The sequence below is a fragment of the Cervus elaphus genome, chromosome X (assembly GCF_910594005.1).
Source record: "Cervus elaphus chromosome X, mCerEla1.1, whole genome shotgun sequence".
NCBI lineage: Eukaryota > Metazoa > Chordata > Mammalia > Artiodactyla > Cervidae > Cervus > Cervus elaphus.
This window is the reverse complement of record NC_057848.1, coordinates 124,728,201-124,743,869: the sequence shown is the minus strand read 5'-3', so window position 1 is coordinate 124,743,869 and position 15,669 is coordinate 124,728,201. Positions and strand designations below refer to the sequence as shown.

The window sequence follows — 15,669 nt, the reverse complement described above, 5'->3', positions numbered from 1 at the left end:
AAGGAAATCCAGATCTTGCCTGTTTCCATTGCTGGTTTTCATTTCCCCATTCTGCAGTAGCTTGTTAATATTAGTTCTGACCTTCGGGGTTGGCCTGAAGAGAAAAGGCTCCGGATGACTCAGGAACTTCTTTGGCAACTACAACAGCTGATATTTCAACAGCGGGTACACTCCCCCTCTTACCAAGGGTACTTCCCGGCCTTCCCAGAGAACCAACGAGCACCTCCAGACTCCCTGTTTGATCACTGGACCTGCTTTGGAGGTCTAAATGCAAGAGTCGTGTGTCGGATAATTAGTGATGGAAGAAAAAACCTCTAGGAGAACAGGTAGGTGAGACAGAAGAAAAATAGATAGGAGTTAATACAAATATAAATCCATTCTTTAGGCTCTCTGGAAAATTTTCCTAGTGTAGGCAGTCACTTGAACTGTTCACTAAAGTGTATGGGAAGTTTGAGATTAATATAATTTCTATATCTCATTATCTATCATCCATTCTGACCTGTCTTTGTGGAACACTGGCCCAAAGGGCAGTTCCCTAGCACTTTTAGAAGTCTCTCTAACTTGGTCTAGTCCAGTTTCTTTTTTTTTAAAAGCTGGATGATAGATATTACATTTCTTAACTGCCAACTGGTATATAAAGTAGGACTGGTTTGCTGTGGCACTTTGAACAAGCTTTTTAGCTTCTTTGGGCTTCAGTAGCCTCCTCACTAAAATAGAAATTAAAGTCCCTATCCTATTTCCCTCAAAGGGCTGTAACAAGGTGAAGAAGAGCAGGATGAGAGGAACCAAAGCCCTTTGAAAATATTTCAGGATTTCTGTGCTCTGTGTTAGTGATCTTACCTTTTCTGTAGCCTCCACAGGTAATACCACCCACAACTCTCTTCTCCCTGAATGACTGTGGTTTGTGGAGTGCAAACCTCGGGCTCCAGGCATGGGGCTGAAAGTAGTGAGGGGATAGTAGGTCAGGGAAGTGGCTAAGAAGGAAATGGCTCCTAGGCTGCTTCCACAAAAGGCCTAATATGCACATATAGACACCTGACCTATAAGCATGCAATCTCCCCTCCTCACTCTAAAACAAATGCATTCACATCCATACACTCCAAGAATTACCAATACGGAGACTCCATTTGTGATTTTGATATCCATCAGTACTGTCTTGACATGGCTTTTAATGAAATTCTTCCATAAATTCCATACTTTGGGAGGATGATCAGAGTCTGTATGCCTCAGAAAGTCACACTTTATGCTTTCCTCCATACAATTAATCCCAAATTAGAATTTGTGGTTCAACTCTTCGTCTTGAGTTAGGGTTAGTAAGTCTCTGATACTGAGTGAACCTTTTTTTTTTTTTCTGTAACCAGTTAATTGGATCATTTTGGTGAGTGAGGGGACTTCATTCTTTAGTTCTTTTTGTTTTGCCCCATTCAGAGTTGAGAAACTCTAGATCCTCCTATCACCTTCTACCTTAAAACCAAGTTATTTCCCCCACTCCAGTTCCCTGAATAGCTCCCTTTTTATAAAATTTATCTTGTTGAATGAGGATTATTTGTACACATGTTCATCTCATCCAGGCAGAGAGATGTAGATTAAGCAAGTATCCTCTGTGCCAAGGCCTAAGCTGGACATCTGGAAACAGATCACAGATAACTGAAATCCAGTACCTATCCTTAAAGAGCTCACAATCTAGTAGGAAAGTAAACTGGTAAAACACAGGTTGATACTTGCTCAGATAAACAGAAGCATATAAGCAATGTGGGAACCAAAGCCAAGGCTTCTCAGAGGAGATGAGAATTGAGCCCAGCCTAGAAAATTGAGTCATATTTCACTGAGAATGGAAAGGAAGAGAAGGCATTCTGGGCTGAGCAAACACCCAGAGGCAAAAAAGTACACAGTAAGTTTGGGGACCCAGTGAGTTAGCTGGTACAATTTAGCCATGGGAGTCTAAAAAGAGACATGACTGGAGAAGTAGGTTTGATTGAGAAGAGCCAGGGCTGAGGCCTTTCCAAAAAGCTTGTTGAGTTTTCCTACTTCTGGGGATCACAATGATAACAGTGGTTAAACACACAGACACACAGACACACACACACACACACACAGAGAGCTAATTTCAGGCAATTTTAATTTGGGTTTTCAAGCCTGGACCCCAACTTTGCCTTTCAGACCTTGTCAAAAGTCAGCTAAGCTCCTATCTCAGATTTCCTGCTGCTAAAATTATCTTTCATGCAGGGTCATGAGGACAAAATTGTAAACATAGAAATGGGGTTCATATGACTAGATTGATTACGTCAGACAAGCCACTTCCCCTCCCGAGACCTCAGTTTCCCTGTGAGGCTACTGAGAATGTTTGGAAGAAGCAACTATGAAAAAGAATGTTTCATTGTAGGCCTTGGAAAACATACTTCTAAAGCATTATTATTAAGATTATTAGCATTAGCAGAGTGATACAGTTAGACTTATTAGGATTAAGAGAATTGTATCTCTTCCAAAGTCTAGATCTAGGACTCTAAATGTTATGAGCTAATCTGGAGGACCACATTCTTAAAACAAGCTATTTTTATCAGTTAAACCAAAAAAAACCCTGGACTGGAGAAATTAGATCCCCAGTGTTTCATTCCTGACTTGGTGATTTAATTTGCTATAGGACCTTAGGAAAATACTTCCCCTCTCAAGCCTCTATTTTCTTACCTGAGAGAGTTGGATAAAATTATTTCTAGGGGGTCTTCTGTATCGTAAAACCAAAAAATAAAAATGAATTCATCTTTCTAATTGATTGGCATGAGTTCTTTATTACAAATGTTAACCCTTTGTCATAATTTTTTTTATGTTTTACATTTTATTTTATTTTTTTATTTTTTTTATTAGTTGCAGCCTTTGTCATAATTTTGTAAGTTTCTTTTGCTGTTTCCTGAATTCTCACCATTACATTAGAAATTGTAGATTAGCCAAAGAAGTGATTGATCTTTTACTTCACAGAGGGAATCACAGTGTTACATAATATATATTAAACATTTCCCAGATTGCTAGATGAAAACACAAAGTGTTTCACCAGGGCACTGAAAAGTTGTGCTCTGCCCAGGGTCTCCTAGCAAGGGGGAAGAGGTGGGATTCCACTCAGGTAGTATGGCTCCAGAGCCCAATGCTTTTAACCACTGTGATCCACTGCCTCAAGAGATTCATTTAGAAGGGAAGGCTCTGAAATGTATTGAAATTTTGGTGTGACTTATACACAGAAACTGGAAGGAATCTAACTTTTAGGTAGACTGGGATGCTGAGAATGTATTTTAGGGAACTTCTTAAAAGGCAAAGTGGAGCTGAGAGCACTGGAGGTCAGGAATTGGAGATTTATATCCCCAAGAGACTGGCCCAGTGTTGCCCAGCTCAGAGGAAGAAACCGAGCTTCCATGTAGCCAATCACTGGAGGTTTATCAAGGGGTGGGAAGGTTGCAAAAGAATGAAGTAAGAGCACACTTGAACATCTTCCAGGTAAGTTATGCTGTTAGATGAGTTTTACACATAAAAATTTCAAAACAATCAGGGGGAGGGTAAAGAAGAGAATTCTGAGTAGGATGGCTCTGGCCTATGGACTTGTCCTACTTTGAGGCCATTGCTCCCTATTCCCCACAGTCTGCTTGCTGCAGCCTCCCCCCAGGCCTCCATCCTCATGGCTTGGCATGAAGAATTTTAGTCAAGTTCTGGGTTAGATCACAATTCCTTTCTCCCTAGAGGACCTGATGACAGTTGGCAATCATACTGTCACTCTCCCTAGCAATGGCTGCATGCACATCTCTTCCCAAGGTGTCAGGTTTACTCTGATTTATTTAGCCTAGGCTGGAGAGAGCATAAAGATGATCAAATAGTGCCCATCTCTCTGAAAGTGTCCCGGGCAGCACACTCTCACATTTTAGGAAAGCAGGACCCTCAATAGGAAAGGTAGTTGCATTCAGGGGAAGAAAAGGTTTGTAGTGCCTTTGCAAGGGCATTGAGGCAGTAAACCTTCCAATTCCAGTTCGGGACGATGATTGCTAGCTCAAAACATTTTTTTCAGTAGGGACATTGTGTTTGTGCTTTTGTATTTGGGAATCTTGCATTTCTGATGTGGATCTCTGTTTCTGGGTTGGAGCCTGACATTCTGCTTGGGCCTGTTTTTTTATTGCAAAGCTATGAAAGCTGCTGAGATCTGACTCCATCACCTTTGCCTCCCCACCCCACACAGGACATAAGCACATGATCTTCAGTCTTTTATTTGCATACTCTACTAGTCCTGTCTTCATTGGAGGGAAGTGACTGGCCAGACCTGGGCTCTCTTGCTGGCTGCCTTCCTTGCTGGGCTCCAACTTATCTCCTATGTACACAGCTCTTGGAGTTCAGAGGCCTCTGCTGACCTCTGCCCAACCTCTCCTCTGCACCCAAGCCCCCAGTGGTACATACAGGAGCAGAGGCAGGCAAGGACTAGGAGACAAGAGAGAGGCTGGAGACAGGCTGCAAAAGGGCTCAGAACCCCAGCACACCTCCCTGTCCCAACTCTGTCCACCACCTGCTGTGGCCACAGCAAAAGAAGAGAGAGCTAATAAGACAGAAAGTAAGGCCGGGTACCTTGTGGACAGTGGTGTCACTAGCTGCAACGCCTAAGATGTCTCAAGAGATGGGAGAGCTCACCCAAACCAGATTGCAGAAGATCTGGATTCCACACAACAACGGCAACATCAGGCTGCAACGGAGGAGGGGCTGTAAGTGGGGTTTGCTTCTGTGGGCTTCAATGTGGTGGTGGTAGAATGGGTGCAGAAGATTAAAGGACATGGTCCCTGTCCACCCCCACCCCAAGCTGAAAGTTGGAATAGATGAGCAGCTGGATGAAATAGCTGTAGGACAACAAGATGCTAATGTCAAAAACAGAGAAAGAAGGAGAGAAAGAAAGACAGGAAGAGAGAGGTGAATACAGAGAAAGAATGATGGTTACGTAAAGACCATCTTAATCAGAGGGATTATTGACTAGGAATTTTTTCTTTTATCCAGAGCTTATTTGGAATACTTCTTGTTTGAAATCTGACAGTTCTAGATCAGTGCTAGCCTAAATGTTTTATTTTCGTGACCTCAGTGAAATGTCTGGAAATTTGTACTGTCTGATAGCGCTTGGGTGAAATAAAGTTCTTGGCATTGTTTCTTAGAGGACAGGTGCTGGGTACACAACAGTTCCATATCATTAGTCGGTTTTGCTCCTCCCCTTTCTCAAGCCTCCTTGAGAAACTGGGTTTAACTGGGTTGGAAAAGGCTGGGTGTCCTGCCTAACTGGGTTGGAAAAGGCTGGTGTCCTGTCTCCTGCATTGCCTTCATGGCACATATGGACACATTTGCTGCTCTAGGAATTTGAGGGAGAAGACACCCAGGGAAAGTGTAATGTTCACTTTGAAAATTTAAGAAAGACTAGGGTCAAAGGGGGAAAGCAAACACAACCTGTAAATACATTTTTAAAGTAGATTATACCATTTCCCATAGATAACAGGGGACAGTTTGCAGATCAAGGTGTTTCCAGCCCAAGAATTTTGACCTGAGGAGCCATAAGGTGGGTGGAGATAAGACAGCTATGGACTGTGGGACCCAGACATTTTAAGGACCAGGTGACCGAGCTTCCACTATGCTAATGCTAGAAGAGGTCCAGGCTCACAGCTAGTGAGAGGAAGATCCAGGAAGATGTAAGATATTAAATATACTATGTAGAATGGAGGGTATGGATGGAGGAAGAGAGGGAAAAAACCTAGCCTTCTGTTCTTCCTTTTCCTCTCCATCAGCAGTTTCAGTCACTCATCTGGAGATCAAGGAGCCTAGATGAGACTGAAAATTACATCCTACCCTCACTCACCAAATCACTTTTATTCCTTCTAAGGGGCTATTGGGTTAAGCTGGCAAGCAAGCAAGCCACTTTTGCATACCTGGGTCCTCTATAGTTAGAGCCCTTATATTCCTGGGAACTCTTGTCTTTTAGTTGGAGAAATAATATACATAAATCACATAATATAGTCTCTGTCATATAGAAGATGCAAAATAAATATGCATTCACTTTATTTTAAGAGCTTATCTCTCCTCAGCTATAAGACATAACTAATACCTACTTCCCCATGTTGTTGGGGTGTTCAGTGATTCAGACTGCCTAGCTTTGAGTCCCAGCTCTGCCACCTCTTGCCTCTGTGACCCTGGATGTCTGGACCCTCTTAACTTACCTGTGCTTCCATTTCCTCATTGGTAAAAAGAAGTTAGTAATAATGTTGTGAGGATTAGAAAGCTAAAACATATAAAATGCTTAAAAGAATGTCAGGTGTATAGTAAGTACTCAGTGTTACTGTTATTATTTAAATAAGAAGGTGGGTGTATGGTCTTTTGCCCATCATATCCCCAGCATCAAACCTGAAGCCTGGCACATAGCAGATACCCAGTAAATGGTAACTCTGTGCTACGTCCACTCTACCCTCACCATAGCAAATCATGGGGATCTGTGTGTACAAGATAGTGACTCATAAGTGATTGACTGAATTATGTCAGACCACAAATATAATAAACTTAGTGACCTGGGGGTGGTAGAGGTACACAATTATTTAATGACTATTCTGAGGATTAAATGCATTAGTGTGCAAAGTTCTTAAACAACTGTGTATATTCATCTGTGACTTTTTTTTTCTCATTCAACATTATATTTTGTGCCATCTATAATATTGTTGCATGCAATTGTTTATTCTCTTTGCTGTATAATATTATATTTTGCAAATATCCCATGATTTATCCATTTTACTGTTGATGTATATTTATATAATTTCTAGTTTAGTGTTATGAACAATTACACAATGAAAATTTTTGTCCCCATAAATTTTGGAATCAGTTTTTCAAACTACACACACATACATACAACTTTTGGTGTTTTGATTGGAATTGGAATTACAGTCAATTTATATATCAGTTTAAGGAAAGTTAACATCTTTGTGATATTAAGTCTTCTGTAAATATGGTGTGTCTCTATTTAGAATTTTTTATGTTATTTGAGGGAAGTCTTATAATTTAAAAGGGCTTATGTGTCATTATAATTTTTGTTTATTTTGTTGCTATTGTGTACCTTTATAGAAAATTGCATTTTATACCAATTTATTGCTAATGTATACAACTATAATTGTGGGGGGTTTGTGTATTGCATTTGCAACCAGCAAACTTGATAAACTTAATTTTGATAATTTATATGTAAATGACAGCTCTCTTTTTTCCCTTCCAATCCTTACTTTTTAAAACCTCTTATTCTTATATTATGTCACTGCTAGGACCTACTAACTTCAAAACATGAACACCAATGTCGAACAGAAATGTTAATATTATTCATGTTTATATTGGACTTAATTTTAAAGGTAATGTTTTTAAAGTTTCACCATTGAGTAAGTTTGCTGTAATTTTTTTGTACATGCCACTTAACAGGTTAAGGAAGTTCCAGTTTGTTCTTTGTTTGAAACAAGATTTTTTAAAGATGAGTAGATATTGAATTTTATAAACATGTTATCTGTGTCCACTGAGATGACAGATTGGTTTTCTGTTTTAATCTGTTAATGTGAATTACACTAGAGATTTTTCTTGTTTTTTATCTGTCTTGCAGTCTTAGGATAAATAATACTGGATTTTGTTCATTAATATTTTATTTAGGGGTTTGGCATTTTGTTTATGAATGAGATTGACCTGTACTTTTTCCATTCTCATTGTTCCCTGTTTGACTTTTGAGTCATAAAATGAAGAGGGAACTATTCCCTTTCATTCTATTTTCTGACAGAGGTTATCCAAGGAACTATTTGTTCTTTAAATATTTGGCACAACTTCCAGGTAAAAACATCAGACCAGGTGTTTTTTTTGTAAGAAAAAAATTAATTGATACAATCTTTTGAATAGTTATAGAATCATTCAAGTTTGTTATTCCTTCTTGTCAGTTTTGTTAAATTATGTTTTTTTAGGAATTTTTCTATTTCACATCACTTTTCAAATTTATTTGCATAAACTTACATCCATATTTTTAAAATCCCTATTTCATTTGCAATTATATCCTCTTATCCTTGTTTATTTGTACCTTCTTTTTTTTATTCTTGATCAATATTGACAGAAGTTTGTCACTTTTGTAAATTTTTTTAAATAGCTGACTTTTGGCCTGCTGATTCTTTCTGTTATATCTCTGGCTTTTTATTTAGCCATTTTCCTCATCATTATTCTTTTTTTATACCTTCTTTGGACTTACTCTGTTTTTCTTTTTTAACTTCTGGGGTTGGATGCACAGCTTATTTATTTTCAGACTTTCTTCCTTTTGAATATAAGCATCTGATGCTATAATTGTCATATTAAACAGATTGGTATTCCATAGATGCACAGTTGTATGGACATATGAATTTTTAAAGTATTTCCAGACTATTTGGTAAATAGACACTGCTCAGGGCTTTCTTAGTTTCTCTATCACTCAGTTGCCCTGGCCACCTCAGTCCCTTTCTCAGAACTGCTAAGACCTATAAATTATCATCTAGCAACTGAAGAGTTAATGCCTGACACAGAAGGCGTCCTCTAGAAATTGGTGCCAAACCCTTGGGCCAGCTTCTGTTTTGCTAGATCAGTGCCCTTACCATTTCCAGTCTGATTCCATCCTTCTTCAAGAACAAACTGTATGATTTAAATTCTTTGATATCTATTGAGATTTGCTTTATGGACCAACATATGGTAATTTTTGGTAAAAATTCCATGAGCACTTGAAAAAAATATACATTTTACAATTCGATTAAGAATACTGTATACTTCAATTAAGTCATATTTGTTGATCTGGCTCAAATTCTCTATATTCTTCCAGGATTTTGTCTGCTTGTTGATATGAAAAATTTGTTAATGTCTCCTTGTAACTATGTCAATTTTGAAGCTTTGTAAATAGCTACAAATTTAGAATTGCTACATATTTCTGGTAAACTGAATATTTATCAATGTGTAAGGAAATTTATGCTAATTTAGTATAATTGACATTTTGTCCTACAATTTTTTTCTGATATTATTATATGTATATTTGCTTTATTTAGCTTTATATTTACCTGGTATATCATTCATACACTTTAAAATAATGTTTTTACCAGTTTAGTGAAGTGTAGTGAACTTATAATGTTGTGTTAGTTTCAACTGTGAGCAATTCAGAATATATATATAATATATCTTCTTTTGCAGGTTCTTTTTCATTAGAGGTTATTATAAGATATTGATTATAGTTCCTTGTGCTATACTGTAGACCCTTGTTGTTTATCTATTTTATATAGGGTTGCATATATTAATTCCAAACTCCTAATTTATCTCTCCCCTAACTCCCACTATCTTCTTTGGTAACCACATTTCTTTTCTGTGTGTAAGTCTATTTCTGTTTTGTAAATAAGTTCACTTATATCATTTTTTTAGATTCCACTTATAAGTGATATCATATGATACTTGTCTTTCTCTCTCTGGCTTACTTCACTTAACATGATAATTTCTAAGTCCATCATGTTGCTGCAAACGGTATTATTTCATTCTTTTTCATGACTAGCATTCCATGGTATATATGTATCACATCTTCTTTATTCATTCATCTGTTTTTTTTTTCATTCATCTGTTGATGGACGTTTGGGTTGCTTCTGTGTCTTGGCTATTGCAAATAGTGCTACTGTGAACATAGGGATGCATGTGTCTTTTCAAATTAGATTTTTCTCTGGGTTTATGCCCAGGAATGGGATTGTTGGATCATATGGCAACTCTATTTTCAGTTTTTTAAGGAACCTCCATGCTGTTCTCCATAGTGGCTGTACCAGGTTACATTACAATCAATAGCGTAGGAGGGTCCCTTTTCCTCCACATCCTCTTCATCATTTATAGACTTAAATGATGGCCTATAAGAAAAATGTTTCTGATAGAGATATAATTCACATACCATAAAACTCACTATTTTAAAGTGTACAACTTAGTAGTTTTCAGTATATTCACGTGGTTATGTACCATCATTACTAATTCCAGAACATTTTCATCACACCCTTCCAAAGAAATCCCATACCCATTAGTGTGATTCCAGATTTCTCCCTCCCTTCAGCCACTGGCAACCCCCTAAAATATTGTCACCATAGACTTGCCTATTCTGGACATTTCACTTTACTGGAATCATACAATATATGCTCTTTTGTATCTGGCTTCTTCCATTGGGCATAATATTTTTAGTTAATCCATGTTGTAGCATGTGTAGATATTTCATTCCTTTTTAAATCTGAATAATATCCCATTATATAGATATACAACATTCTGCTTAACCAATTCAAATTTGATTTGAGGGAAATCTGGTTTCTTTCCACTTTTGACTATTATGAACAATGTTGCCATAAATATTTGTGTACAAGTTTTTGGGTGGACACATTTTTCATTTCTCTTGAATACATACATAGAAGTAGAAATGTTAAGTCCTTTGGTAATTCTATCTATTAAAACAATGATTTAAAGAACTGCTAGGCTGGTTTTTCAAGTGGATTCATGTCTTATATTTCCAAAAGCAGCATATGAGGATTCTAATTTCTCTATATCTCAACTAACTGCTGGTTTTGTCCATTTTTAAAAGTATAGTCATCCTAGAGGATGTTCAATCTTCACTTGAGAAGAATCTCTAATACCTTGAATCTATTTCTCACTTTCACTGTGTAATTGTATGGTATTTGATTTAGGTCATACCAGAATGATCTGGTGGTTTTCCCTACTTTCTTCAATTTAAGTCTGAATTTGACATGGTCTGAGCCACAGTCAGCTCCTGGTCTTGATTTCCTGACTATATAGAGCTTCTCCATCTTTGGCTGCAAAGAATATAATCAATCTGATTTCAGTAGTGACCATCTGGTAATGTCCATGTGTAGAACCTTCTTATGTGTTGTTGGAAGAGGGTATTTGCTATGACCGGTGCATTCTTGTGGCAAAACTCTGTTAGACTTTGCCCTGTTTCATTCTGTATTCCAAGGCCAAATTTGCCTAATACTCCAGGTATCTCTTGACTTCCTACTTTCACATTCCAGTCCCCTATAATGAAAAGGCATATTGAGTGCAGCAGTTTCACAGCATCACCTTTCATGATTTGAAATAGCTCAACTGGAATTTCATCACCTCCACTAGCTTTGTTCATAGTGATGCTTTCTAAGGCCCACTTGACTTCACATTCCAGGATGTCTGGCTCTAGGTGAGTGATCACACCATCGTGATTATCTGGGTCGTGAAGATCTTTTTTGTACAGTTCTTCCGTGTATTCTTGCCACCTCTTCTTAAGATCTTTGCTTCTGTTGGGTCCATACCATTTCTCTCCTTTATCGAGCCCATCTTAGCATGAAATGTTCCCTTGATATCTCTAATTTTCTTGACGAGATCCCTAGTCTTTTCCATTCTGTTGTTTTCCTCTATTTCTTTGCACTGATCGCTGAGGAAGGCTTTCTTATCGCTGCTGGCTATTCTTTGGAACTCTGCATTCAAATGGGAATATCTTTCCTTTTCTCCTTTGCTTTTCACTTCTCTTCCTTTCACAGCTATTTGTAAGGCCTCCTCAGACAGCCATTTTGCTTTTTTGCATTTCTTTTCCATGGGGATGATCTTGATCCCTGTCTCCTGTACAATGTCACAAACCTCCATCCATAGTTCATCAGGCACTCTGTCTATCAGATCTAGTCCCTTAAATCTATTTCTCAATTCAGCTGTATAATCATAAGGGATTTGATTTTGGTCATACCTGAATGGTCTAGTGGTTTTCCCTACTTTCTTCCATTTAAGTCTGAATTTGGCAATAAGGAGTTCATGATCTGAGCCACAGTCAGCTCCTGGTCTTGTTTTTGCTTACTGTATAGAGCTTCTCCATCTTTGGCTGCAAAGAATATAATCAATGTGATTTTGGTGTTGACCATCTGGTGATGTCCATGTGTAGAGGCTTCTCTTGTGTTGTTGGAAGAGGGTGCTTGCTATGACTAGTGCTTTCTCTTGGCCTTTGCCCTGCTTCATTCCATACTTCAAGGTCAAATTTGCCTGTTACTCCAGGTGTTTCTTGACTTCCTACTTTTGTATTCCAGTCCCCTATAATGAAAAGGACATCTTTTTTGGGTGTTAGTTCTAAAAGGTCTTGTAGGTCTTCATACAACAGTTCAACTTCAGCTACTTCAGTGTTACTGGTTGGGCATAGGCTTGGATTACCGTGATATTGAATGGTTTGCCTTGGAAACGAACAGAGATCATTCTGTTGATCATTCAGTTGAGCTATTTCAAATCCTGAAAGATGGTGCTGTGAAAGTGCTACACTCAATATGCCAGCAAAATTGGAAAGCTCAGCAGTGGCCACAGGACTGGAAAAGGTCAGTTTTCATTCCAATCCCAAACAAAGGCAATCCCAAAGAATGCTCAAACTACTGCAAAATTGCGCTCATCTCACACGCTAGTAAAGTAATGCTCAAAATTCTCCAAGCCAGGCTTCAGCAATACGTGAACCGTGAACTTCCAGATGTTCAAGCTGGACTTAGAAAAGGCAGAGGAACCAGAGATCAAATTGCTAACATCCGCTGGATCATAGAAAAAGCAAGAGAGTTCCAGAAAAATATCTATTTCTGCTTTATTGACTATGCCAAAGCATTTGACTTTGTGGATCACAATAAACTGTGGAAAATTCTGAAAGAGATGGGAATACCAGACCACCTGACCTGCCTCTTGAGAAATTTGTATGCAAGTCAGGAAGCAACAGTTAGAACTGAACATGGAACAACAGACTGATTCCAAATAGGAAAAGGAGTACATCAAGGCTATATACTGTCACCCTGCTTATTTAACTTATATGCAGAGTATATCATGAGAAAGGCTGTGCTGGATGAAGCACAAGCTGGAATCAAGATTGCCAGGAGAAATATCAGTAACCTCAGACATGCAGATGACACCACCCTTATGGCAGAAAGTAAAGAAGAACTGATGAGCCTCTTGATGAAAGTGAAAGAGGAGAGTGAAAAAGTTGGCTTAAAGCTCAACATTCAGAAAACTAAGATCATGGCATCTGGTCGCATCACTTCATGGCAAATAGATGGGGAAACAATGGAAAGAGTGGCAGACTTTATTTTTTGGACTCCAAAATCACTTCAGATGGTGACTGCAGCCATGAAATTAAAAGACACTTACTCCTTGGAAGGAAAGATATGACCAACCTAAACAGCATATTAAGAAGCAGAGACATTTCTTTACTAACAGAGGTCCATCTAGTCAAGACTATGGTTTTTGCAGTAGTCATGTATGAATGTGAGATTTGGACCATAAAGAAAACTGAACACCAAAGAATTTATGCTTTTGAACTGTGGTGTTGGAGGAGACTCTTGAGAGTCCCTTGGACTGCAAGGAGATCAAACCAGTCCATCCTAAAGGAAATCAGTCCTGGGTATTCATTGGAAGGACTGATGTTGAAGCTGAAACCCCAATACTTTGGCCAACTGATGCGAAGTGTTGACTCATTTGAAAAGACCCTGATGCTGGGAAAGATTGAAGGCAGGAGGAGAAAGGGATGACAGAGGATGAGATGGTTGAATGGCATCACTGACTCAATGGACATGAGTTTGTGTAACCTCCAGGAATTGGTGATGGACAGGGAGGCCTGGCATGCTGCAGTCCATGGGGTCACAAAAAGTCGGACACACCTGAGCGACTGAACCTCACTGAACTGGTTCTCTCTGGTGAACTATCTGGCCTATGATTTAGATTGTTGCTCTTAATTAAATGGATCTATTGTTTTCAAGAGCACACTTAGGCTTTTATCTTGATTACTTCTCTCCACTGGCAACCTTTCTGATCCACTACTATGGGTATTAAGTGGACAGTGGCTTCTGGTGTTTTGTTTGCCTATTCTGGTATAGAACCTCTGGCCTCTGAGCAAGTTGGAGTGAGGGTGATCAGGAACACTGTATTCTAAGCCTGCTTTACCTGGGATATAGCCTTCATCCTATGAGTAGGGACTGGATGAAGGAAGGGTATCTCCAACCTCTTAGCTATATTTGCCAGAGCAGCTTCAAGCTGGAAAGAATGTGAGGTGCTGTCTGCCCCTCCCAGTGAGGTACCATATCATCTGATTGGGTGAACACTCTAAGGGGAAAGGGAATCCCATCTTCTTGGCCACACACACACACACCTGGAGTGAGGTTCCATTTAACTAAGCTTGAGGGGGACAGCAGTGAGGATCATGGCACAGATGCCACAGACTCTCATGTTCTTACTGAATTCTGGTAGTTTTTTTGAATAAACACTCCATATGCTGTATCCCAATAGGATAATTTTCAGAGACCTCAAAAGGTTATTTTTTAATAATACTTGCCAGTTTTGCTCCTCTCACTGGAGTTCATCACACATGCTTATGCTTATAAGCTCAGTCGAGTCTGACTCTTGTGACCCTATAGACTGTAGCCTGCCAGGCTCCTCTGTCCATGGGATTCTCCAGGAAAGAATACCAGAGTGGGTTGCCATTTCCTTCTCGAGGGGATCTTCCCAACCCAGGGATAGAACCCAGGTCTCCTGTATTGCATTCAGCCTCTTTACTGACTGAGATACTTGGGAAGCCCAGTTCTATGAACTGGGGTTCATAGAACTCCTATGGGGTTCATGACTCTCATGGAAAGATGTCTCACAACTGATTTTTATATATTGATCTTGTATCTGTCAACTTTGCTGAACTCACTTGTCAGTTCTAAGGATTTTTATAGTTTTGGGGATTTCTATGTAGATAGTCATGACATCCACAAACAGGAAATATTTTATTTATCCTTTTCTAAGCTGTGTGCATTTTATTTCCTTTTATTGCCTTATTGCAGTAGTTAGAACTTAAAAATATTCTATGTCAAAAAGTGGAGAGGGTGGACATCTTTACATTGGTTCTGATCTTAAGGGGAATGTATTCGGTCTTTCACTTTTAAGGCTAATAGTGACAGTATGCTTTTGTTGTAAAGGTTCCTTATCAAGTTCAAGTAATTAACATCTATTCCTAACTTAATAATTTTTATTACTAGTTTTTAAAGTATGAAGTGTTTTTCCTATGTGCATTGACATATTTTTCTTCGATAGCTTGTCAATATCATGGGTTACATTAATTGATATTTTTGAATGTTCACCTAACTTTGCAGACTTGTACTGTATCACACTTAACCATTCTCTATAATTCTTTATATGCAATATTGGATTTTTTGAGCTTGAAGCAAATAATTTATTTGAAAGCTGAGGATGGGCAACATTACTTTATAAGAACTAAAATATTTAATCTTTTGTTTTCTTCTTATTTAACTTCTATGATAATACATTCATTCTTTAAAAGTTTAGAAAATATATAAAAGTATGAAGAAAACAATGGTATGTATCTAACCGAAGCAGAAGATATTAAGAAGAGGTGGCAAAAATACACAGAAGAACTGTGCTAAAGAGATCTTCATGACCAGATAACTATGATGATGCGATCACTCACCTAGAGCCAGACATCCTGGAATGCAAAGTCAAGTGGCCCTTAGGAAGCATCGCTACGAACAAACAGTGGAAGTGATGGAATTCCAATTGATCTAATTCAGATCCTAAAACATGCTGCTGCCAACGTGCTGCACTCGATATGCCAGCAAATTTAGAAAACTCAGCAGTGGC

At 38.6% G+C, this 15,669-nt stretch overlaps 1 protein-coding gene across 5 annotated transcripts in view; it reads left to right on the top strand.

Moving 5' to 3' along the window:
• The window catches only part of PFKFB1 (6-phosphofructo-2-kinase/fructose-2,6-biphosphatase 1), a 101,836-nt gene continuing 86,167 nt past the window's right edge, over window positions 1–15,669 (top strand). The window contains exons 1-2 of one of the 5 annotated variants that reach the window (XM_043895033.1): window positions 1–326; window positions 4,214–4,727. In XM_043895033.1, coding sequence (XP_043750968.1) covers window positions 4,631–4,727 — 97 coding nt within the window. In that variant the 5' untranslated portion in view covers window positions 1–326; window positions 4,214–4,630. Of the gene's footprint in view, window positions 327–3,394; window positions 3,484–4,213; window positions 4,728–15,669 lie in introns of those variants that run through there. The other 4 variants (XM_043895028.1, XM_043895029.1, XM_043895030.1 and 1 more) reach the window with 4 other exon arrangements.